The sequence below is a fragment of the Ambystoma mexicanum genome, chromosome 12, assembly GCF_040938575.1.
Source record: "Ambystoma mexicanum isolate Mex_15411 chromosome 12, UKY_AmexF1_1, whole genome shotgun sequence".
In the NCBI taxonomy this organism is placed as follows: Eukaryota; Metazoa; Chordata; class Amphibia; order Caudata; family Ambystomatidae; genus Ambystoma; species Ambystoma mexicanum.
In genome coordinates this window covers 530,908,281-530,933,757 of record NC_090936.1, presented here as the reverse complement: position 1 = coordinate 530,933,757, position 25,477 = coordinate 530,908,281, and the positions used below count along the sequence as shown (strand labels likewise).

The 25,477-nt window shown below is 46.5% G+C and overlaps 1 protein-coding gene across 3 annotated transcripts in view; it reads left to right on the top strand.

Annotated features, from left to right (window-relative positions):
* Positions 1–25,477, top strand: part of LOC138513746 (C-type lectin lectoxin-Thr1-like) — a 634,248-nt gene that overhangs the window by 85,818 nt on the left and 522,953 nt on the right. For 2 of the 3 annotated variants that reach the window (XM_069628830.1, XM_069628831.1), the window contains exon 5: positions 23,992–24,109. The exons of the other annotated variant lie outside the window; for it this stretch is intronic. In XM_069628830.1, coding sequence (XP_069484931.1) covers positions 23,992–24,109 — 118 coding nt within the window. The remainder of the gene's footprint in view (positions 1–23,991; positions 24,110–25,477) is intronic. 3 annotated transcript variants of the gene reach the window in all.

The window sequence follows — 25,477 nt, the reverse complement described above, 5'->3', positions numbered from 1 at the left end:
GAATATCTGCATTCTCTTGTCTCTGCATCTCTTCTATGTACGTGAGTTCAGCTCTGCATGACGTTACCATTCGTCTTGTCCATTTATTTGCTCTGCTTCTTCAGGGATTTTATTCAAATGGCCATCATATTTTCTAGTATGCAGGTATGGTTTTCTCAATAGGTACCTTGCCACTCAGATTCTCTTAGGTATTGGTACTTTCACTGGTACTGCCCTTTGTTGGTTCGATTGTTTCATGTATGTCACATACTCTGGTTTCCAACGTACAGCCAATAAGTGCGAAGTGGTTAAGGTGGGGGTACTTGGCTCCTTCACTACACTCCCCCCTCGGGGCGATTCATCGACCACTCTCCTATCATCCTTCTCGTCTAGACATCCTCGTCTGAAGAAAAGCTTTTTAGGGATCCATATCTCTATGACTCCCTTCAGGCATCCTGCTGATTTGACGTGCTCATCTTTATTCCATGTCATAAGACTGCATTGTCCACTTGGACTGCAGTAGATCCATCTTCCTACATACTTCTTATGATTCTTTGGATACAGGAACTTTGTTCCCTCAGGTGCATGGATACTGGCCTTCACAAAGTCTCTGTTTTCTTCATCTGGCTTTCCATCCTGATTCGACATCGATTATGATTTTCATCCCTATGGCTTTCTTTGCTGTCTTGTTGCGTTGTGAGATTATTATCTTGATCACACAAAATCCAAGCAACACCAACACGAGCTCCAAGAAACCTGAACATGTCTGCCATCCATTGTGGAATCCAAGAGAAAAGTGATCCAAACCAGCTATCATCAGCAATATCTTCTACTTCATCTATCATCTGACCATGGAGCTTTGTCAGGATGTCTATGACCTCTGTCAAGGTTCCATTCTCGTCATCATGAAAAGGTATAAATGTGCAACATGATTCTCCGACTTGTGCACAAACACCTCCATCCATTGCTATGATCATGTCCAAGAAGTATCTATTCTGAAGAGTCAACAGTCTTATGGCTCTCATCTCTTCTCTGATAGCATTGAATCCCTTTGCGGTAGTGTTGTCTGCAGCAATTCCAATCTGGTGATCTGTAGCCACTTGGTATTTACTCCAACCTGGATTCTCGGCATGAAGATCAACATGAACACTGACGAGGTCTGGCTGAACAGCCTGTGCTCATATGGAATGGAGTCAAAAGCTTCTATTGACTTAGCTGAGAAATAGTTCTCCCTTTTCATCCTTTCTATCAGTTCCACAGATCTATTCTTCCTTAGGTGAGCATCTGCTTTTGGAAAACTGTCAAGATTCAGATCACTTTTTGGAATCACTAATGCTGGAACATGGACATTCACTAGTGAGGATCGTCCTCCCCAATCCTTGGGTAGCTTCATGTATGCTCTGGATCCACAAGCCCAATAGTGATCCATGATTACTGCTGTTCAAGAGGAAGAGAAAGATGGCGCTAACCAAGAGGGTGACAAGGAGAGTAGCAACCTTGCACTTTCCAAGCCAGGCCCATGAAACCTCCGCAGAAGAAATCATAAGACTGTGAAAAATAGACACTGTGTGTCGCAGCAGATGTAGACGTACACAGGGCTGATAACCAAGCCGAGGGGAGACGCTTAACACCATGCTACCGGCCTTGACTCCAGAAGTCAAAAAAAGCCAAGCGGTTCATCACTGCCGGTGAGTCGAGGGGAGAGCCGATAAGAAACCGAACTGTGTTTGAAAATTTGGTTTTATTGAGTTTTTATAATCGTGACATGAATAAAACAGTGCTACATCATTTGGAAAAAGAAAAAACAAAAGGTCAATGTTCACAACTTTTCATCCCCCCTCCCATCATTCCCACCCCGTAACCTCAAACCGCCAGGGCCAGGCTGAAGGAGGACTGTCCCACATTTTAACAGGGCCCCATAGGGCCTAGCGGAGGTGTCTAGAAGACAGTGTCCAGATCTAAAAGACTGTCCAGGGCTCATTGTAAACTATCAGGCCATATTTGTCGAAGAATGGGAGCCACAGGCCGTCGATGTTGGACTTGGATTCGTCTATCAAGTGGGTCAAGAATTCCATATCATAAATCGCCCGTATTTTAGAAATCCATTCCCCCTCCCCCGGAGCTCGCGGTGACTTCCACCTTTGGGCCCAACAACATCTGGCCGCTACTAGCATGACGTGTAGCATGTGGTCGTGTTTCACCTTCGGACCTCCCTCAACTTCAATGCCGAACAGTATTAGACAGGGGGAGAGGGTCCTATCCATTCCATCTACCTCTTTTATCCAAGAGAGGACTTCTCTCCACTAGGTTTGTGCCGCATGACATTTCCACCACATATGAACATAGTCCCCTATTTCTGTGTGGCATTTCCAGCAATGTGGATCATAACCCGCTCTCATTCTAGCTATTCTTTGCGGAGGGTAGTGCCATCTATGGATCAGCTTTAGAGCCTGGTGCCGGTACTGGGGGGCGGCTGTGGAGCGGCTGGCCTGCCTACATATTTTGGTCCACCTTTTCTCCGTTATGGGAGTGCCTAGGTCCTTCTCCCACTGTGTCTGGGAAGGTGGGGGGTCTTGCGGGATGTAAAACATCAAAAAGCCGTAGAGCCGTGATATAGCCCCCTTCGTCCCCTTGTGTGTAATAATACATTTCTCAAAATCTGTTAGCTACCTCCTGAGAGTATCTCCCCATCTACCTTCGGTCAAGGCACCCTTTAGTTGTAGGTATCGAAAGGGGGAGAGATTGGGAAGGCCGAGGGCATCCTTCAGATCCTCCAAGGATATGAACGCCCCATCTGTCCAGAGCTGATCAGCTCTACAAAGACCTGCCTCGTACCACTGCTGGAAGGCCAGTGGCTCATTGATACCCTCCCAGAGTGGGGGAGCCCATATGCAACTCAGGGGCGAAGGCCACGTTGTGAGCCACCTAAGATAGCCCCCTTCCCTCCATATAGTCCATATCACCCCTAGGACTGGGTGTCTTAATACCCTTTTTGGAATCTTAACCTTCGGGACCCAGAGCCATTCATCTAGTGTGACCGGGGAAAAGAGCAGATTGTCCAGTTCTACCCACTGTTTCTTAGGGCCCATTGTCAAGTGATCTACTAGGACTCGCAACTGGGAGGCTTTATAGTACGTGTCCAGGTCAGGGAAGTTAACTCCGCCCTCGTCTTTGGGCCTTATCAGGGTGTCGTATGCAATTCTGTGGGATTTTCCCGCCCAAAGGTAGCGGAGGAGAGTACTCTTGATCTCTAGGAGGAACGGCTTTGGGATCTGAGTCGGCAGCATTTGGAATAGGTATAAAAATGTGGGGAGAATAACCATTTTGATGGAATTAAGGCACGCCATCCACGAGAGGCCAGATTTCGACCAGCGTTCCAAGTCTCTCTTGACCGCCAACCAAAGGGGAGGGTAATTTGCAGTGAAAAGATCGGCCAGATCCGAAGGTATTTGGATTCCCAGGTGGCAGAATCCCTCAGGTTGCCTACAGAGCGGGAGGCTCTCAATGTATTGTTCCTCTTCGTCGCTAAATTGGCCCATGGGAACGCCACTGATTTATCTAGGTTTATCTTGTAACCTGCGAGGGACCCGCATTGTTCTAAGCTATCTAGTACCTCGGGAACTGATTGGGAGGGGTTGGAGCGATGAAGCAGGACATTGTCCGCGAAGAGGGATATTTTACAGTTGGTTTTCCCCATATTAACACCCTGGATTTTATCGTTTCCCCTGATGGCTATGGCCCAAGGCTCCATTACTAGGGCGTATATAAGGGGGGAGAGTGGACACCCCTGTCTTGTGCCCTTTTCCAGTGGGATAGGTTCGGATTCGCATCCGTTCACTGTGATTTTTGCTGAGTGGTGCGAGTAAAGGGCTCTCATCCATCCTAGCCATTTGGGTCCCATTCCCAGAGATGATAGGACATTTTCCATGAAGGTCCAGCTTACTCTATCGAACGCCTTTTCTGCGTCTAGGGACAGAAGAAGTGCGCCCTTCACCCTAACCTCCTTCGAACTTAGTATGTGTAGGGTTTTGCGCATGCTATCGGCCCCCTCTCTATGCATCACAAAACCGACTTGATCTGGGTGGATCAATCGAGGGAGATATTTTTCTAAGCGGGTTGCAAGGATCCTTGTAAAGATCTTTGCGTCCGTATTTAGTAGCGAGATGGGCCTATATGAGCCACACTCCGCTGGGTCCTTGCCGGGCTTAGGGATCACTGTGATTATGGCCTGCAGGAATGTCGGCGGGATAGTGTCTGAAGATTAAATGTGGTTAAAGAATTTGGTGAGCGGCTGTATCAACACTGATTGGTACTGTTTGTAGAAATCATCCGTGTAGCCATCTCCCCCCGGGGTTTTGCCCACCCTCAGTTTCTTAATGGCCTCTTCCACCTCTTCCCCGGTTATCTCATTTTTCCAGTGTTTCCCTATCAAGATCCGTAAGTCTTGGGAGACGGTGGTCCTTCAGGTAGCTTTTTATGCTATCCAAAGACTTGCCTTCCTGTTTGGTATAGAGTGCCTTGTAGAAGTTTGCGAAGGCTTCGGCTATAGGCCCTGGTTTTGTTTGGATACTACCAGTGTCATCTCTGATCTTCTCTATTCTCCTACCCGCTCTGTTTCCCCTCAACCTGTGTGCCAAGGGGGTACCGGACCTATCTCCTTTTTCTTAGTATCTCTGTTTCGTGTACCTCATTTTTTTGACCACCTCCCCAATTAGAGTCGCATGCAGGGCTTGCCTCTTGTCCCTCATTTCACTCAGAAGGCTTTTGCCGTCTGTGTTATCGTCCGTGAGCTGGGCCCTCAGGGCCCGCAGGTCGTCGCTGAGTTTGGACTCTATTAGTGCTCTCTCTCATTTTTTGGCCGAACCCTCAGCAATTAGGAGGCCCCTGAAGGTGGCCTTAGCCGCTTCCCAGGCGGTGGCCATTGGGATTTCCCCGGTGTCATTTGTCGTGAAGTAATTTTCCATCTCTTTCCTTAGGAACTCTTTAAAGACCTGATCTCTCATGAGGGTGTTGTTACAGCACCATCTATACGTTTTCGGGGTGTCCTGTAGTCGCCACTCCATGACAAGGAGTTCATGATCCAACCAGGTCACCAATTCAACCATAGAGTTTCCAACCTCCCCCCCTCCTTCTTCTGAGATCAACAATAAGTCAATTATGGTGTATGTTTGATGGGGAGGGGAGAAGAATGTGTAGCCCCCCGGGGTAGGATTACATTTCCGCCAAACATCAACCCAGTAATATTCCCGGAAGAGGTCTCTCAATGCTAGATTATCCCTGGTGGGGGCTTTTGGCACGACCCCTCTGACCAACCACCAATCAAGATGTGGATCTGAAATAAGGTTGAAGTCCCCCCCAGAATCATGGCTCCCTCCGCCCAGTTATTCATGACTTCAAGGATTTTGTGGAGGAATTTGATTTGGCCCGTATTTGGTGCATACAGGGTGGCTAACATGACCCTCATGCCCTGGGACAATCCCTTGATCCCCAGAAATCTACCCCCAAAGCCCCTTTTCGTCCGAAGACTTGTGTGAGGCCCAGAAGTTCCTACCAATATCCTTCCCCTTTATCTCTGATTCAGCCTCCCTCCTGTATTGTGTTTCCTGCAAGAAGATGACCAGCAGCTTCTGTTTGCGAAACATGTTACTTGTAGGGGACCTCTTGTTGTGTGAGTTTAGTCCCTTGACGTTGAGCGTACCAACCCTCCCCTCAGCCATGATCGTCGGTGTCTTTACCCTGTGAAGTTTCAATAAGTTCCCCCCGCTTCATCAATTGAATTGAGTCCCCTTGCCATGGTGTGGTGTCCCCGTTTCCTATATCCCTCCCACACCCCTTCCCTTCTACCCCCTACACCCCTTCCCTTCTACCCCATCTCCCTTACCCATTGTGTAAGGCGTTCATCTTCCTTGCCTGACAAGCATCAGGATTGGTCAACGAACCACCAGGGCTGCTACCCAGACCCCGGGAGATTAAATGATACAGAATATGCCCGTCAACTTTTCTGTTAAGAGTACCCTTTCCGAACTTGGTCAGGATTATGATCCCCCTGTGGGGACCCACTCCGCTGTCTTCCCCCCTGTGCCACTCATGGGGTGTCACCTGTGTCTTTCTTTGAATTAGAGCGGGTGCCGGGGAGCGGACACCAACCTCGGGAGCCCCGACCCGCCACCCCTATGAGAGGACGTTGAGCTGTCTACACCCTTATAGGGGTGCCTCGAATGTTCAAATTCATCAGTTAAACTTAAACCTTGCCAACAGTGGCGTCAAACAAAAGACAACATCCGACATTTGCCGGCACCGGAGGACCCTCAAGGGGACCCCTCGTACTCCAGGATCCCCAGCACCACTTCTCACCCCCAGATTCTCTCCCCCCAAACCTGACCTAAACAGCAAGGCATGTCAATGAAGCAAACAATCCGCCAACCCATGCGACTTCAACAGATAGTGTGTGGTTCCCTCGGAACTGAGGAGACCCCAATCAACCGCATTGGCCAGTGCATTTATGCAAACCATCCTGTTATTCTCCTGGCGAGATCAAGCGGGGTCCCCGTGGTCAGCAGGCGGGTGCCTCGTTTTCTGGAACTTCCGTGTGCCCTTCACCTTATGTTTCCCCTGCTTCGAGGGGGGACCCCGGGGCCCCGGGCAGAGTCTCTGCCAGTCTCGTTCCTGTCCCCGGAGGGGCCAGGAGAGTCTCCCACCAATTCATCTGTGGCTCTCTGGATATCCTCCTCGGTGATGAGGCGTTGTCGCACCCCTTACCATTCAGTTTCCAGGTAGAACGGGTGACCCAAGCGATATCGGGCCCCCTTCTCCTGTAGCCACCTGGTGATTGCTGAGCATTTTTTCCTCATCTGCAGTGTGAGGGCGGACAGGTCCTGGTAAATCGCCACCCTGGAATTGTCGTATTGTATGTCCCTCAAGGTTCTTGCCCTCTCGAGTATCCTCGCTTTATCCCTGTAGTAGTGAAATTTGGCGAGGACCGAGCGTGGACCCCTTCCGCCTCCTCCAGCTCGGTGGACTCTGTCAATTAGGACGGACTCTCCCGAGTCAGAACCCAGGACGATCCTAATGATGTCTTTGCCTCCAGGCCCGGCGGGGTCTCGCCCTCGGGTTCTGCTAGACCAAAAATCCTGAGATTAGTCCTCCGTTCCCGATTTTCCATGTCATCCACCTTGCGACGAAGTTCCTCCTCCCGTTGCTGTAGTTCCTTAAATCTTACGTCGATTTGTGTTTCCAGGATGGTGGTGGATACCTGATTGTTCTCAACCCCCTCTATTCTGTCCTCAAGGGTAGAGACTTTAGAAGTGAGGTCTGCCAGTTTAACCCCCATGTCAGTTCTCATTCCTCTAATCTCCTCGAGGATCGTTTGGATGTTATTTTGCATAACGTTCATGTCAGGCACTTGGGCGGATGGGGGTCCGGCCTCCATCTCCGGGCTCTCCACTGAGAATTGATATTTCGCCAGGGCTTCCTTCCAGCTCATGGACTGCTTCCCCTTTCAACGTCCCCGCGATTGTTCGGTGGCCTCAGTGGTCTTACTCCTGATCAAGAGTTCCCCTCCCGTCTCGCTCACACCAGGCTTGAAGTCTGATCTGGCCCACGGGGACCTGAACTTGTTTGGACTTGTTGGGGGATCGTTCTGTCTCCTAGAGCGGGCTCCGCCTCCCCTGTTCTGGCTTACTCCTTGGTGCCCTAGGAGCAGGTTCCCAGGTGGTGTTCCGGTGACGGCGTTTGGGCTGTGCGGGGGCTTTCCCACGGTCCACTGAGCTCTCCCCCAGAATTGGAGCTCTGGGTCTCCCCCCCGTCTCCGTAGTGTCTCAGCTGCAGACCTCGGCCAACCCCGAGCGGATCGGCTGCCCTATAGGGGGGGGTGCGCCTCACCTGCGTTGAGGGCCCGTTGTGGGTCCACCAGGGTCTTCTCCCCCACACTGGAGTTGTCTCGGGGGTGTTGGGGCACCGCTGGGCTTAAGCACTCACCCCTTGCCTTGTTGGCTCCTGCTGGTGGGTCAGAGGGGGCCTCCGGGCGCGCTCCCGCGTTGGCCCAAGCCTCGAAGGGCACCGGTGATAGTGGCGGTTGTGAGGTCCAGGAACGGGATGTTCCGCGGTGCTCCACCGGCACACGGGATCAGCAGCTGCTCCGGTAGTGCAGGCGCAGAGGGGGGCCGGAGAGGCTCTCGGGGGCTCCACACGTCTTGCAGTCTGGTGTCTTGACTGCGACTCCCCCCGCTGGGCACTCGCATCGGAAAAGGGACGGCTGGTCGGGATGGGCGCCAAGCCGCGTAGGTCGCTTCTCTCATGCCGAGGGCAGTGCGGCGAGAGGGCCTCCTCCCGCGTGCGCCTCAGGACCCAATGGGGGAGGGGAAGGGAGGGCGCGAAAACACTCCGAAGGAGAACTCGGTAACGGGGGCAGCCCCAAGCCTCAGGAAGGTGTCTCCAGAATCACAGCAATCTCATACAGCGGTTTTTCCGCTTTAGTGCAGCGGGCGTTCCGTTATTTCTTCAGTCTCCATGATTTTCTTGGGGCCATCAAGGGAGCTTACTGATCAGGCGGCCATCTTGCCTGCGCCCCCTGGTGGCCTCCCCAAACTGTGTTTGAACAAAAGTAGCAAACAGCTAATTTAAGAAAAGTAAAAAGAGCTGTTAAAACGAGAGAGGAAAACCTGCTGCAGATGAGTCTGGCACTCTGTGGATGCTCACTCGAGAATCTCTGGGTGAATACCCAAGTGTTGAAACTAACGTTACCAGAAGGCCTTGGGAACGGGGTGAGAAAAGGGTCAAAGTGGTCATAAAGGGGTGCAGTAAAATCCTCTGTACTGTCGAAAGGATTTGACTGGCAGAAAGTTGTAACGTTAAAGAAAGTGAATCCCTCATCGTAAGAAAGTAGAAGAAAAGGTGCGATTAGCGAAAGTTGGCCAGAGTAAACCCGTCAGAGGGACTGTGACGAAAAGCGGCGAAGTCTAAAGTCCCGATGAACATTTTGTTGACAAAAGTGAACCCGACAGAGGGAAGGCCACAGTGAACTGTTTAAGAAAAAGACATTAGGATTTGTGAAGCGTGGTTTAAACAAACATTAAGAATCCTGAATGTAACAGGAGAAATTGATGTGTGAAAAGCAATAGTGAACCCGACGAAGGGAGACAAACATTTAAGAAAGGGGCTGAGCCCGGAAGAGGGGGATCCAGGGGTGAGAAACCATCACCCCAACAACACGTCAAGGCAAGCAAGAAAACATCTTTCAAAGTGACCCCGACGGGATGGAGGCTGATATTCGAGAGGGGTCTGAGCCCAAAAGAGGGGGACCCAGGGATGAAGAACCATTACCTCAAGTACAAATCCAAAAGGAACTTTTATTTTGAATCTATCAGACATCAGAAATATGAGAACAACTACCGAAAGTCCTGATATCACAGATAACTTTTTTGTAGATCTGGGCCTGGAAGAGGTGGACCCAGAGGTGAAAAGGCATCACCCAACATGCAAGCAGAAAGGAACTTTTGTTTATTATTTTTGGAACACATCAGATCCTCGGAGGGAAGAGACTTTTTGTAGAAAAGAGACTTAACCACAGAAGGTCCTGATACCTGACAGCAGAACTGTAGTCTCATGCTGGGGAAGTTCGAGCTTGTTCTGTGCTCTGGAGTCCCGCCTTGTCCCGTGCTCAAAACAAGGGGAAGGGAGGCCCAGACTACTGCATCCTGACTTATTATTTCTAAACACTTCTTTCTTTCTTGTGAACCCTATCCCACACTCTTTGTTTGTATTTAGCATAAGGATTAGCATTATGTTTTTCTTAGTGTAGGTCATTTTATTTGACAAGACACCACTGGGACTGTTTGTTTGTTTATTTTATTTCTAAAACGCACCAAACCCGCAGGTATCTGGGCACACGAAAGTATCGTGCAATAGTACAGTTAAATAATAACAGTTGACGTGGTACAAATCGGCAAGTAAACATTACAGTCGGTGGAGTAGATATATAAGAGGCAAAAAAGAACAATTTACAGTTAGACATGCGATAAGGCAGGATGACAGTAATACAGGACTGATAGGCATGTGTTTCAGAATGTCATGGTTATCGTAGTAGTTACTTCATTGTTATCTAGGTAATGGCTTTTTTCTTGAAGTTGGTGAAGGACTGGGTAGTTTAAAGGTGTACTGGGAGGGTGTTCCAAAGCTTAGCAGCCATGACTGGGAAGCTGCTCCCCCTTGACTTTTTTAGTTTATACCTTGGGACTAACAGAGTGGAGGTGCTGGCCAATCTGGTGACTTGTGTATAAGGTCTGACGGTACATTTCTCAATTAAATATGAAGGGGCGGCCTGATTCAGGGATTTAAATGTAAGTGACATAGTTTTCAACTGAATCTTTTCTTTGATGGTCAGCCATTTCTGTTGACTTCTGATTTCTGAGATGTGATCTCTCCTAGAAATGTTTAGAGCATTCCTAAGTGAATTATTTTGCAAGATTTGAGGTTTGTTGAGGTCAAAGTTACTTGCGCTTAGATAAAGTCTGTTAAAATAGTCCATTTTGGACAGGATGAGGGCTCTGGCTAGAGTGAGACAACTTTCTGTGGAGAGCAATGGTGTACAGGCCCTTATCAGATTACCCATATAGGCTGTAGCTGAGGCCGTAGCATTGATTTGCTTGTGTAGATTTAAGGTAGAATAGTAGTGTTTTTACCTCTTTCGCCACTGGGATATTATTCCTGTCTATGTTATATGAGGTATAATTCACGTTAAGTTTCTTCAGGTTAGTTGGGGAGTTTAGGAGCAACAGTTCGGTTTTGTCATCATTCAGGCAGAGGCCGTGGGTGGCCATCCATGCCTGAATGATTAAGTAAATGTTATTCACAAGCCTCGTGTCACTGTCATAGTTACCCGTTAATGTTAGGAGGAGCTGAGTTGGTATAGATGACACCCAGATGATCCAGCGTATCAAAAATAGTCTTCATGAAGATATTGTAGATGGTGGGGGACACACAAGACCCTTGTGGTACACCACAAGAGATGGGGATTGGGTCAGCTGCTGCCGATGGAGTGAAGACTCTCATAGTCCTGTTACTTAGAAAGGATTTTACCCATGTGATTGCTTCTTGGGTGAAGTGGGCTGCTGTAGCAAGATGATTACAGAGTACTCTGTGGTCGACAAGTCGAATGCGGTCGACAAGTCCAACAGCTGTAGTAGTGCAATTTTCCCATTGTCTTTGAGCTCGTCAATCTGGCTTTTTAAATTCACAACGAAGAAGACTACAGACTTTGTCGGCTCAAATGAACATTGCAATAAGACTCTCTTGATCACAGACATGAAGAAAGGAACAGCAGCGCTGATGAAATACTACTGGGTCTGTGGCCAACAAGCTTACTTGCACATCCCAACATCATGGAGGGGCTGTTGTTCGCTGTCCACATTGCACTCAGCACTATTAGTAATCCCAGAAGAGCACCTGAAGGGGGAGCACTGCCTGTAGAGGGACCAACTAGGCTCCCCACAGTCGAATGTGAAGATAAAGGCCTGGTGCCCGCACAAGAGCCCCATATCCGGCCAGAACAGTACCAACCACCGCAGAGGATGAATAGATCAAATTACATATCTAAAGACTCTTCCACATTGCTTGCTGAAATACCAGAAGAATGCAGGCTCTTTAGCACGGAAGAATCCTTTTTTGCATGTCTACTTTTGCCGGGAGAGCAGGCTGCAGCAAATGCCAAATGGTTGCAGATCGTTAGATGGGAACTGATCCAGCTCGCAAATGACAGAGAGAACAGGTTCAAGGTGATCAAGGTTGAGTTGCGTGCATTGAGACTTCTGATGGTGCAAAACCGCTATATACTGGACATGTTAACAGCAATGAAAGGCAGGGTTTGCAAAAAGTTTGGTGATTCCTGCTGCACATTCGTGCCTCCAGAGAATGCAGAGAACACATCATTATCTCACATCATCGCAGCTGTCCATGGCCTGGGTATTCACATGAAGAAGGAGGGAGGAATACAGGACAGTGATTGGTTTACAATGATATTCAGTTGTGCTCCGTCGTGGCTTGGAGCAATTGTGGAGATGCTAATGCCTATCATCGTGTTCATCCTTGTTATCTTCTCTACCTGTGAGCTGGCCCTTTGATGTTATGTCAATATGGCACCTGATAGCGCAAGAATGATGGTACCAATTGGGGTAACTAAAGCCTCGTGTGAAACAAACCATATTGAAGTACAAACTGATGTCCCACATGGTGGCCCTAAGTATTAAATGCTTCCCATCCCCCATGCAGATGAAGTTGATCTCCTATTCCACACTATCATTTCTCCACCCCCAGACCCAGAAAATTACACAGAGGTTTGGGTGGACCTGATGGGGGAGAAGGGATGCATCTATATGACTTGCTCACCTCAAGAGTTTGCGTGTAGGGGGAGAGTTTGCAGCCAGTGTGTAGAGCCTGGGTACCAATAAAGGGAACTCAGCCATATGTGGAAGCAGAGACTAGTGAGCTGGAGCGCAGAGGTATTCCAGAGTTTGGCAATATAGAAGTAATGAAAGGGGGAATGTTGGGAAGGGGGCAGCCCCGTCCTACCCCCATAGGCACTTCAGAGAGAGGTGAGATGCATTTGAAGCACTATAATGGGCCAGGAGGGAGGGGTGACGGTGTTACGCTCACCTGGCTTCCATAGGGGCATCAGTCGGACCCGGACTGCTGTGGCCTCCACCCACGTGATGCGTAGTGCAGCGATGACTGACTGGATCTGCCCTGCTAATCTTGTCTGCTTGACCCGCAGAAATATTCTCCTACAAGTGGAGAGATGGATTTAGCCACTTGTGGATTCAAGTGATAGCACCCCCACTGTCCTCCCCACTAATCACCTCTGAAGCACCCTCTCAGCAATCTCACCTTATATTCTTGAAGGATGAGCCCTCCATCCTGCGAAGCACACAGGGGCGCGTTGATGACCAGTTACTTCACTGGCCTGAAGATATTGGAAGAGTTGTAGACGAATCCTGACTCCAAAAGTTCCTGGCGAAGAGCTGTAAGTATATAGTTCGTAAGAGTTAAAAATGTCTGGAATTCACTCCTGTCCAATTCCTCTTTTATCTTGCAGCTTTGACCCAATAAGAAGATTGACAGCTGAAAGCGCTCCGGTAAAAGTCTGTGTTACCCAACACTGTCCGGTAAATAATGCCAAGGGTTAAACTTGCTGCTTTCTCCTTATCTTACACGTGTGGCATAGGAAGATGTGGCGTGCTGATGAATTATACCTCCGGCTGTAAAATCAGGTAAGCATATGGCGGCTAAAGAGATGATCTCTTTCTCTTCTCTCTGCTCACCTTGTTGTTTCTTGTCCCCCTTAGGTGCCGGGATTCGGCGATGTAAAGATGGAGACAGCGCCGTATCGAAGAGATGCTGCGTGGAACGGTGAGTATGGGGCGGCGCTGATGCTGGCAATGCGACGCGTTTAAAACAAAGTCTTTCCTCTGGTTTGAAGATGCGAAGATGCAATGAATCCGGAATCAGGTAAGAAATCAGGTAATACTATTGTTCTAACCTTTGCTTCTGTTCTTCTTTCTAGGTGCTCCAGGTTCGAGGCGGGTGTGGCAGAAGGCTGGACGCTGCTGCTGGCACGGTGAACGTTACGCTGCTGGATGCAGAATAACGCGAAGCGTGTGCTGCTCTTCGGGTGTGGTTTAAATAGCCTCCAAAGTAGTCCCGGGTCGGTATTCCTCCCCGACCACACCCAAGTAACAAAATAGTCCCTAAGCTAAAGTAGTCCCTTCCAGACGACACATGGGCTTGGACCTTCTTGCGGCACGGTCTGCATCAGGTAAGTGTGCACCTATGAGCCTGGCACCCATGGTGCCAGGACTGATGTCCCATATGAGCCTGGCGCCATAGCCGCCAGGACTGAACCCAGACAGCCCTTAGCAGGGGTTGCTGGGTTTTCTCAAGGCGACATGATGCCTGCTCCCGGGGCTGATGGATGTGGTCTGGAAGCCCGGGGGTATGCATCATGACAGACGGTGAGGGAAGTACCTCCCAGTTTAACAGGACCGTACTCCAATTTAATCAAATATAGTCCATCCATATAGTACAGCATAAGGCACGAGAAGCATTGCTATTTTGTGTAGATATTAGTAACCATAGGTAGAAGAGAAGGCCTGCACAGTAAATGTGGCATTGTATGCACTAGGCCTAAATTTGCAAGTCCCCAGAAATCCCCACCATGCCTGAGCTCCCATGAGGACATCCCACACCCCCAACCGTCACAATGCCTATTCATTGTTCTAACAGTATTGCAAAGATGTTTAAGAGGAATGTGCCCTACAAGGTCGTGATCACAGACCGGCACCCATTGTGTATGTTATCTCACACTGGTCCAAGCATGACCCGGCCCATCCCCAGGCTACCACGAGTTATAACCCATATAACTGACTAAAACATAAGACCTCTTAATTCCATGGCACCAGATGCCCTTTGGCCACCAACCCCAAAGGAACAAGTCCTGAGATGTTCAAAGAGGATGGACAGGGCGCATCATTGAAGCAACAATCATCTGATTTGTATTGCGAGGTGCTGGGAGGGATAAATTATAGTTCAAAATGAGGGTGGAGACCTTGGAGCCGGATGGCGTGGAGGGTAATCAGTGAAATGTGTGTGTGAAGATTAGAGTACCCCAGAACCTCCTTTGTGTCCATCTTAAGGCCTGCCAAGTGCACAGTATGAGTGACAAAGCAAGTTGTATAGTAGAAGTATAATTTTTTTGTTTTCTGACCTTCGACGTGGGAAGAAGATGAGCCTGCAGCATTCACATGATGGAAGACAGATGGACGGACGGGGCTGGGGCCAATATACCAGCATCCCTTATGGATAAAGGTGGAACATGTATATGGTCCAGTCAATCAGCCCCACATGTTTTTACTGTATGTTGTTGCATCAATCTAATGCTGCGTACCTTTAAACGTTTCTGCTTGTACCTATCTTGGGCAGAACGTTCTTAGCAGCAGAGCTCTTTGCTGTTGCTCTCATCTGCGTGTGAGATTAAAACGTGTTATCCTTACGAGTTTGACTTTGGCCTTTCTAACTTTGCGGGTTGTATTCTCTCCGGTGTGAGCATTTATGGGTGTGCCTTCAATTTCTATGGCCTCTCATGTTGGGGTGGTATGCAATGTGGGGTTTTATTTTCTGAAGGTACTGTGTAAAATCCTACCTTTTCTTACAGTGGCACTCCATCTCCAGGTGGTCTCCTCTCTGATTTCCAACTGCATTCACTACTGCAATGCCCTCTACCTGGCTCTACCCAAGGGCCTCATTTGGCAGCTGCAGCACCTTCAGAATAATATGAAGCCTCTCTTAGTGCCCGGGCGAATGTGCAATCTATAAATTACACTAACATAACATACTACGACCGCCTCTATTTCTATTGGCATCACTTTACCTTCCTTTTCGTCTAAGGAAATCTCTGGCGAAAATAAAATGTTGTTCGGTATTCAGAGCAGCATGCCCTGTATCCCTGGAAGCCATACGATTAATACTTCCACCCCATCCGAAAACAGTTCAATGTCTACTGGCACCCCCCTCTGTATTGTCCGGCCACAATAAGCGTTCATGAGTTTCTTCACGTTCATACAATGAATTCCTGGTGATGAACACACTATACCCTTGTCAGTGAACGAAATTGTCATATTCAATTTGCTCATCACATCTCTAACCATTATATTTACTTGTGTCTATCGGGAATATAAACGGTGGCATGGTCATATCGTGCTATCCCAAAGAAAGCGATAATTTGTCAGTAAAGGGAACCAAATACGATGCCCCAGGAAATCCCTGCGCTTTTATGGCAATGCCTGATATTGGATATCTCCCATCCCTAATACAAGACCTATTTGCCCCTGTATCCACGAAAAAGGAAAAAGTCTTGTCACCTACGGTCACCCCTATATGTGGTTCCTCAGCTGTATTAGGTGTAACGGATAGGATCAAATGCATCAGGTCTGTCTGTGGCCTGTCCTATTGTGGATATAGTGACATGTATTTCCCTGTGAATGGATTGCCACATATAACAGTCGCCTCTCGCAGTTTTCGCATGGGAGTCTGCAGCTGCATCATGGAGTCTGCATTTGCCATGGCTATGGTGTTCTATTGGATTGGTGCTTGTGGCATTGGCTGTGATCGCTGCATGTGCCCCTGTGTCTGTAATGCATGTCTCATGGGCTTATATTGCTGCATCTGCATGTCTTCATTATGCATCTGTTGTGGCGTGTATATCTGCGCTTGCATGTCTTGTGTGTGCATCTGTTGTGGTGCATATGCCTGCACTTGCATATGGTCTTGAGTGTATTGTCCATTCTGCTCAGCCTGGTACATGGGTTGTTGCTTCAGTTCCCAATTTTGATATGCTGCCCCTCTATCTATGCATACTCGAGCTATTTGCCTTTGTCTCCCACAAAACTAACATACTTTGGGACCCCCCATTAGCCTTTGCTGTCCCCCTTGAAGCCCTTCTGCATTCTGCTGCATTGGATATTCGAACCCTCTTTCCCGAAACATCCCTCCTCATCCTCTTGACCATTGGTTCATATCCCCTCGTCCTGCTAAACCTCCCCCTGCCATCTGTGGCCTGTTCTGCACGTGCCAAGTAACTACTACTTCTCCACTTGTTAGCACCACCCCTTCCATAGTATATTTGGATAATTTGTTCTGCACTAATTTAGCTTCCTCCTGCTACCTCTCTGCCTGCTTCTTTCTCGCATTCTCTTCATTCATCTGCAATAGTGTACTACAGTTAGCTGGATCTCTTGCCATGGTTTAGCCTCCATCCCCACTAGCTTCTTAAGCTGCTTTTACACTTGGGCTGGTAGCCCCTGACATAATACATGTAGAATAACCCCACTGTTTTGTCCCACGGTTCTCTCATCTCACCATCTTTCTTGAATCTGTTGAATGGATTGAAGTGTGTCTTCGCCCTCACGCATTTTGCGTGACATAATCATGCTTATGTCTGAAGTGTCTGGGTATTGCACCCTTAGAGCTTGCCATTTGGCCACTCACCCGTTATTGAATGATGCACCATTGTGTGCCGTGTTTTGTACTGTCACTCCAGGGTACTCTGCTCTTTTCCATACATCATCAGCTGCCTCCCCAAGAATGGCTGAGAGTAGACTTTTCATGTCCCCTACTGCTAATGTCGTCCCTGCTGTCAGTCTTTCTACCTCATAGATCTACTTGCGCCCCCCAGCCGTCAACAAAGGCAATTCGCATCTTAAAGCCATTGGCTGCCGTGGGATGTATTGAAGTCGCCCACCTCCCTTCTCTAATAATGGGAACTGTGTTAGCCTCTCTCCGCCATCCTATCTTTAGAGGATGTGAACATCCTTGCCATCCCTGTGCTTTTCCGTCCTGGCCAGGCCCTAAGTCTCTGCACTTATGGTGTGATATGGTCTATGTTTTGCAGCCGCCGTGGGACGCAACAGTCACCTTTTGATGTATCTCTATTCTCTGCACATGCCTTCCTCATCTCCCAATACTATGTCTCTGTCTAGGTTTACTTCCCTGGAGCAGCGAAAGTGTATTCCCTCCCCATCGTCCTCACTCCCCTGTGAGTCTTTGTCTGACCCCATGGTTCCTGATGCTACTGTCACTGTCTGCCTGTCTATCGTCGCTGAAACTAAGTCTCCTTATAATTATGTTGTCCCACTGCTTTCCCTTCGTTCAGTCTGTAACTTAGCGTTTCCCACTCACCGCGGGTTCAGCACTCCCATCTGCCTGTGGGGCAACCATGCTGCTTCTCCAGCTCCTATAGAGTTCCCCTATCCTTCTCCATATATCGTCCTCATCCTCATCATTTAAACATGCCAAATCCATCTTAATCCCTACTACTTTGGTAGATTGCCTCTCTCTGCTCTAGTCCCTGTCTGTTTTGTTTCTGCATTCTTCCTCTTGCTTTCATCAGTATTCTTTAACAATCTGCCCAACTTCTAACATCCTTTTTCTTTCTTAAGCTGCACTTGTCTGTCCCGCTCTTCTTCTGATTTTCTCTTTGCTATGTCTTCTAGCTCTCTCTGTTTTCTTCACTCCTTCTCTTTCTCGTGCTTACACTTGCTCTCTATCCTTTTGCAATCTCTCAGTTTCCTATTTTCTTCCCTTTCCCTATGCACTTTCTCCATTATCTCCGCTCATTCTTTAGCTTCCTCATCCTTGTCCTTACTGTACACTGCTTCCTTTTTCACGTTTCCTGTTTCGCTTGCTGGTTTTCCATCCAATTTTAGCAATATCGGTCCACCTATCGATTCATTTGATGCTACTAACTATTGACCCATAGCAAGTTCTTTCTTCCGTGAATAATTCTCCTGTAAATTTGCTTGCATCTCGCTGCGCTCCCTTCGTTCACTGCTACTGTCCTGTGTCGCTTTATTCGCTTGCTTTGTGCTATCAGGTGCATCTCCTCTACTATACGCTGTTGGCGCGAAAGTGGGATTTGTGTATCCTGGCGTTGCTTTTAATTCTTTCATAGGGTAAAATCCCTTGCTCTCTTTTGCTGTGTCTGCGTCTACTATTTGAGGAGGAGGGGGAGGGGGAACTGAGGGCTGTTCGCTCTCCGCATCCCGTTGGTTAAATTTCCAATGCCACTGAGTCAAATCTCCTTTCTCGTTCTGACACAACTCTATTATGGCCAATTGGTTGCTTAATTTACTCTCTTTATATGCTGTCTGTAGATAAGTCACTATTTGCTGCTGCACACATTTGGAAACTCTACTGTCTTTGGCCATGGCTTTGCCAACTTGCCCTCTCTGCAAAGTCGGGCTGTGTTGTATAAGTCGGGATGGAGTGTCTAACGGGAGAAGGGTGTGATTGTGTAGAATGAGCATCCATATCCCCTTGAGGAGAATCCTTCCCTGACAGATCCTCCCACGTTGCACTGCCTCCAGGGGGAATATTGAGTAGCGGTTGCAGCACCCTGGCCTGACAGAAGAGGGCTCTCCCATGGGGAACAGTGATGCCATTCTTAGAATCGTCACAAACCCCTACGTTTTTATGGTTGGTTCGAACTTCAAATCAGTGTAAGGCCCCCTCAGTAGATGTCTCCATTCATAACAGGCATGTCGTATGCCAAGCAGCTCCTTCTCTCTCACTGAATAGTTCAACTAGCTGGCAGAGGGGGTACGAGACAAATAAGCAGCTGGATGTTCTAGGGTCATCAGTTCTCTAGTGATCATTTGCCACAACGTAGTGCTTTCCACAATGTAGTAATTCAGATTTGAAACCTCTACAGTGAGGCTCTGTACAGCATTCACAAGTTTCTGCAACTGGTTCATGTTCTCAAGTTCTGTTTGGCATTAAAAATTGTCAGCCTCACCTTGTAATATGGATGGCGACCTCCAAGATTCTTCCTGAGAAGGGTAATCCCGAGAAGACCTGGTGTCCTTATGTCTTGAGTGTAGCCGATGAGAGAAGAGATAGGGACGATCCCTGATGGTCACTGCTGTGTCTGTAGGTCTTTGTGTAGAAACGGACAAAGGGGTAACCACAGAGCCAAACCAACAGTGCAGAGGAAAATGCAGGGTTGCAGAAAATAAACTGGCAATTTAAGGAGAGTGGTTAGGTAACTGAGAGGTCCAGTTGATGGCAAGCAACAATATCAGCTGGTTGAGGGCAGGAGCAAGCCGGTAAGCAACAATAGCAGCTGGATGATGGCAGAAGCAGTAGCAAGCGGGTAGGAGAGCCAGAAAGGAAGAAAACAGAGGAAGAAAGGGAGATTAACAAGAAGCAGAGTAGGGTTGCAATATGGAGCGAGGTCCGTGCTACATTCTGACAAATGGAGCTGAGGCAATCCCGCCCCCATCTGGAAAAACACTAGACCAGTAACGCTAGTTACCGAGCTAACGTGATGGAGCTACTCAGCGTCGGTTCTTCCATCAATGCCATAGTGACCATTGGGTCGCTATGACACTTCCACTCTAGGGTATTGCAAATAGAAATATCACAGAAACACTTCAGGATCTAAATCCAATAGTACAACAAGGGTCAACAAGGGTCCATTTCACACCACACAAAGAACTTAGGTGAGGAATAGCATATTGAGGATTACCTGTAATTGATATTGCTATTACTGCTTTGTACCTCTTCCTCCTCCCAGTCCTTGCTCATTGAGGACATAGCAATTGGAGAAAACATATATTGACCCATGCATCCAAACAGGACCAATTGCTGTAAAACCAATGCAAGTTAAAAAGTCATTAAGTAATACAAAATACATTTTGACAAACCAATTGAAAACAGCCATGCACAAGGTGATCGCTGAAGAACCCAAGCATTGTCACTAGTGCAGTATTGAGGTGTTAGCCAAGGCCCACGTGGCAGCTTTACAGACGTCACCAAGAGAAGCACTGGTAACTCATTTTCAGGAAGCCTCATTGACTCTTTTCCTCCTCCTCCAAACTCACTCAGGGAGAAGGACCTTTGCCTGTTGCGCCAGTAAAATTGTTGCCTGGATCCACATGCTCTGAGAGAGAGTGAAGGGCATTTTAGCCAATCCTGACAGCATTAAAACAGAGTGCAAGAGGAGTCAAGTACTCCATTAAGTAGAGCAATGCCACAGTTTGCTTAACTTAAGAACTTTTCACTTACTGTAAGAAATGTTACTTTCCGTCTCAGAGTTTAACTGGAATAAATGCACATTTACATACCAGTTACATGTTCTTTGACATAACATTAATCTGAAGAGACAGTCTAAGACCATATCCTTCCTCACCACAAACAGTACACTCAACACATTGTGTACATTCCAAGGGTAAGATAAACATTTCTTATATGTTATTAAAAGAAATGACTTACAGATGTGCCTGTTCACAAAACAAAATCTAGGGCCTCGACCAAGTTGCACTTAAGTCAGGCCCATGTCCGCATTTGGCCATGTTCTCCTTTAAGATGAGAACAAGTCATACACTATGCCGATATCTTTGACGTACTAAATTCAAGACTTAGTGCCTCATTATGGGTGAGGCAGTCTGGTAACTACGCCGGAAACAATGCCGGTACACCCGGCTCCGGCATTGTTACCGCACCGGCTCACTCATATAGTCTGCCAGTAGAGGCAATGATCGTACGGCAGGCCCTACCTGCCGGGAGGTCAAGCCCCTACTGACAGAAAAATCACTGAAGCACCAGCATCGTTAACAACGCTGCTGGTGATTCAGTGGTTCCCATTCCATGGAGTCCTAATAGACTCCATGGATTGTGAACTTACCGCCGTTACCAGCACCCGTAATATCGCAGTAACACTGGGAAATCGGGCGCCAGTAATGGTGAGAGAAGTTTGCCAGTAACCCGCCGGTAGCCCCAGTGAGTTCTGACAAACTCCTAATGAGGGGCAATGATCTTTCCCACCCCAAGGTGCTAGTTCTAATTTTCATAAGTTTCTCACTTTTGATGCGATTGGATCTTAGAGCACCTGGAAACCGCCCCCGTTGGTGGTAACAGTGCACAATATAAGCTAACATAACATAACATCTTCAAAGTTCCATGGATTTTCCGGTCACTACCATAGCTCTCTAAATATCTCAGGAACTTGCATTACTCAACCCTCCTAGCTTAATGGATCTCTGTTCGAATTCACAAATGCTGGCACCAAATGAAATATATTTTCTGGTATCTAGTAAAAATGTAGCCAACAAAAATGTAGTCAGTGAAAAAGTTGTGGTGAAAATACCTCTGTAGTGAAAAAGTTGGCAAGCAAAAAAGTTGTCAAAAACGCAGTTTCAAAGTAGCCAACTATGTAGTGCTGCTAGGGCAATTGTTAGGGTTAAGGAGGGTTTAGTGGGCTTGGGATTGGCTGGTTTAGGGTTAGGATAGGGGTTAGGGTTAGGGTTAGAAATAGGGGTTAGGGTTAGAGTAAATATGTTGAGGTATGATTATTGGTTAGAGTAGATTAAGTTTCAAGGTAAGTGTTAAGGTATGGGTTTGGGTAAGTGTTAAAGGGCTACGGTGGTTGGAAAGGGCTGGTGATGTTGGCGTAGGATAGTGGTTAGTATAAACCTAATGGTTAGGGCAAAGTAAGCATTAGGGTAAGTGTTAACATTGCAGTTAGGGCAAGATTAGTATTACAGCAAGGGGTTGGGATAGAGCAAGGGTATGTCATTTTTGGCGAACTAGTGATGGGGTTGGCATTCAGTAACGAAATGCATTATTGCGCTGAAGGGTTAGTGTTCTGTGAGAGTTCAGGGTAGGATACAGGTTGTAATTACAGTTAGGGGAAGGTTTAAGAATGGAGTTAGAGTGATTGTGGAGGTTTTGTAAGATGTGTGGGTCATATTTAGGGTTGCAGCCTTGTACTTTTGCGTATTTAAAAATAACTTTTTTGGTGACCTTATTACTGGCAACATGTTCACACTTTACATTCTCTGTATTGAATTACTACATTTTCACGTGACTACATTTTCCTGGGGACATTTTCACATAGAATCTAGTTTGTTTGCTAGAAATAATAATAATACTAATAATACTAATAATAATAATAATAATAATAATAATAATAATAATACAGTTTCCCTCATATTGGGATCATATTCTGGCACATATTAATGTAAGAATATTGCAACCTTTGCAGTGGCACCATTTTCTCACTGACCATTACACACTATATTCTCCAGATCTGGATTCTGAATGGTGCCTCCAAAATCGTGACATGTAGTTTTATTTTGCAGACTTCTGTAAATAAGATTATTTAATACCTTGGGATTTTGATTCCCAACCCTGGTGCCCAACTAACAGGCAAACAATAAATTACATATTTAGCTTTTGTTTTTAATTGATCTCTCCTAAATTGCTTAAGGGAGCTACATCATTGAAATAAAGTTTTATTTCTGAGCCAACCTCTTTCACAATGCAAAACATGAGGTCTAGACTGCTGACAATTTGTTTGTGTGTGGACATTTTCTTTCTGTTAAAGGTTCCTTATGGGATGTGGTGGGGCTATTTGTGCCATAACTATTGCATACCTTTTTTGCACTGGCCGGGAATCTGGTGAAATCCGAGAGCCACTTTGACACGTGGCATTATTGGATCTTTGTTGCAGGGCCCGCAAAGGCAAAAAACACCATGGCTGAAACGCATATCTGAATGTGTATCTTTGGTCAATGCCCCGTCTTTACAATACCCGGCCCAAACTCTAACAACAGCAGAGAGAAGTGCATACAAGAGGGCCTTCCACACGTTTATTACAACAAAACGCAAATCCATTGGCCTTGCCCTGCGATCCAACAGGCTCATCTATCTATTTCGAAACTGGATATCATCCAACCATATTTGATGCATAGCGACAAACAGGCTGACTGATGGGCACTTACCAGGGCACACCTAAATCTGCACCTGCTGAGGGATATTACGCAGAAATGGCAGGGGTAAGAGCAGACTGTGGCCTATCTGGGTTGTCGGGGTGCGAAGGAAGACCTTCTACATTTTGTCTTGTTTTGTTCCTGCTATCATGACATCAGGAAACAAACTATTGCCCCACTCCTGAGGGAAGCACAATTCACTCAGTGCGGTCCGGCACTTTTGTTACTGGTGCCTGGAGCATGTCAGAATGTCTGAGGAAGGCATTGAATAGAAGGAAGTGCATTGTGAATATTCTAACATAAATTACCCCGTTTCTAAGCCAATGTTTTCCCTCTATTCTTGATGTCAGATGTTACATGGATGTTCGCTTCATGCTTTTGGACATTGCGGGATATCGGTATGGACTGTGTACTTTTAACATTTTTGTGTTGTAGGATTAACTATGTATTTTGTGTTGTATTTTTAAATTGGACTGTGCATACTTGTATGTACATTTTGGTTTATGGACTTTTAATCAAAATAAACTGCTAAATCGGAACTGAACGATTTCATGCCTTTACCAATATTCATCAAGCTCAAAGTAAATGTTTGCTGTTTTTGTGTGTGTGTGTTAATTTGATTTAGACTGACATACTTCTTTCAAATATAGCACAATTTGTTTCATGCGTTCATTATCGCTTTGTTGTTTAATTATAGGAGGGGAAATACATGTGGACGGATGGGTCTGAAATGACATTTAAAACATTTGGAATTGGACAGCCTGACAATAATGGAAACAACGAAAACTATATTGGATCCTGGTACATTGAAAATGGTGAGCAGATGCTTATCTAACTGCAGATATGTGGAAAAGCGACTGGATGTAAAACTAGGATAGAGTATTCACCAGCAAGCATGAACTGTGCTAGGTGTATACCATTATTTTAGTTATTTTCCCTGCACATGCTTTTTTCAGGAAAGAACTTACAAACATTTTCATGGTGTGTGAACATTCTGATGTGTAATTTACAGAGGTAAACATGTACACATCTAAAAAATGTACAGTTCTAAGTTTTATTTTTGATGAATTATTCACAACTGCCTGAAGTCCATTTAATTTCTGCTTCATACCGGATTTTGTTAACTTTTTGCATACTTGCTTCCCACTTAAACTGAAATCTTAGTCTCCCTTAAGATGTTTTTTGTTTGAAATAAACAAACCTACATATGCCCCAATGATACTATCATGGTCCAGTGCCACTGTTGTGTAATATGTTTTAAATTCCTATTTGAAAAACATGTGAGGATGTGTTAGATGTAAATGGATGGTACTGTGAGGGAAACACAGAATTGAAAATATACTGTAATAGGATTACATAGGTACATATCATCAAAGCGCAAGGCCCATCTGAGCTGGACTCCATCTTGAAATGTTGTATCTTAAATAGAAAAGATAAAAATCTATTCACTGCATGTTTTATATTCTGCCTCATTGACACAAATGTATTTCAATTTAGAGATATTCGAAAGCGTTAAGAACGAGAGCGGTTTCGAAGCGCTCAAAAGGCCACAAATAAGAATTTGAGGGGGAAAAGGGAAATAGTTGAAAAGAGTATTTATCAAAGAGAAGAGTTTATACATCTATTTCTGAAAAGTAAACTATTGCGGATGTCTCTGATATGCAGGGTAAGTCTAAATCCCAAGGTAGAACCCAAACTGCCAAAAGAGTTGTTCTTTTGAAATCTACGAATTACAAGTCTCAATGGTTCTTAACGTATACATTGCTTTTTGAGATATAGAGGGGCAGAACAATAGACAAACCTATGAAAGAGCACACAGAGTTGAAATTGTATCATTGTACAAACTGGGCAGCAATGTAATTGCTTCAGTACTAGTGTACTATGCTCTGATTTGAGGCCCTTAGTGTCTATTTGGACCTCAGAATTTTGAAACATCTGAAGACTATGAACAGCTTGGTTGGTGAAACCAGTGCACAGACTGTTACAATAGCCCTGGCAAGAGTGGGACACATGTTGTTTGGAGAACAAGTGTCTCGGTTGTTTAAAGATCATTAAATGAAATTTTGTGGAACTTATGATGTTACTAATTTGGGAGATCACAGAAAAGAGGCACCCAAAATCATGCCGAGACAGATAACCTTTTTGTTACATGTATAGAACAGTTGAGCAATGAGATTTCCTTA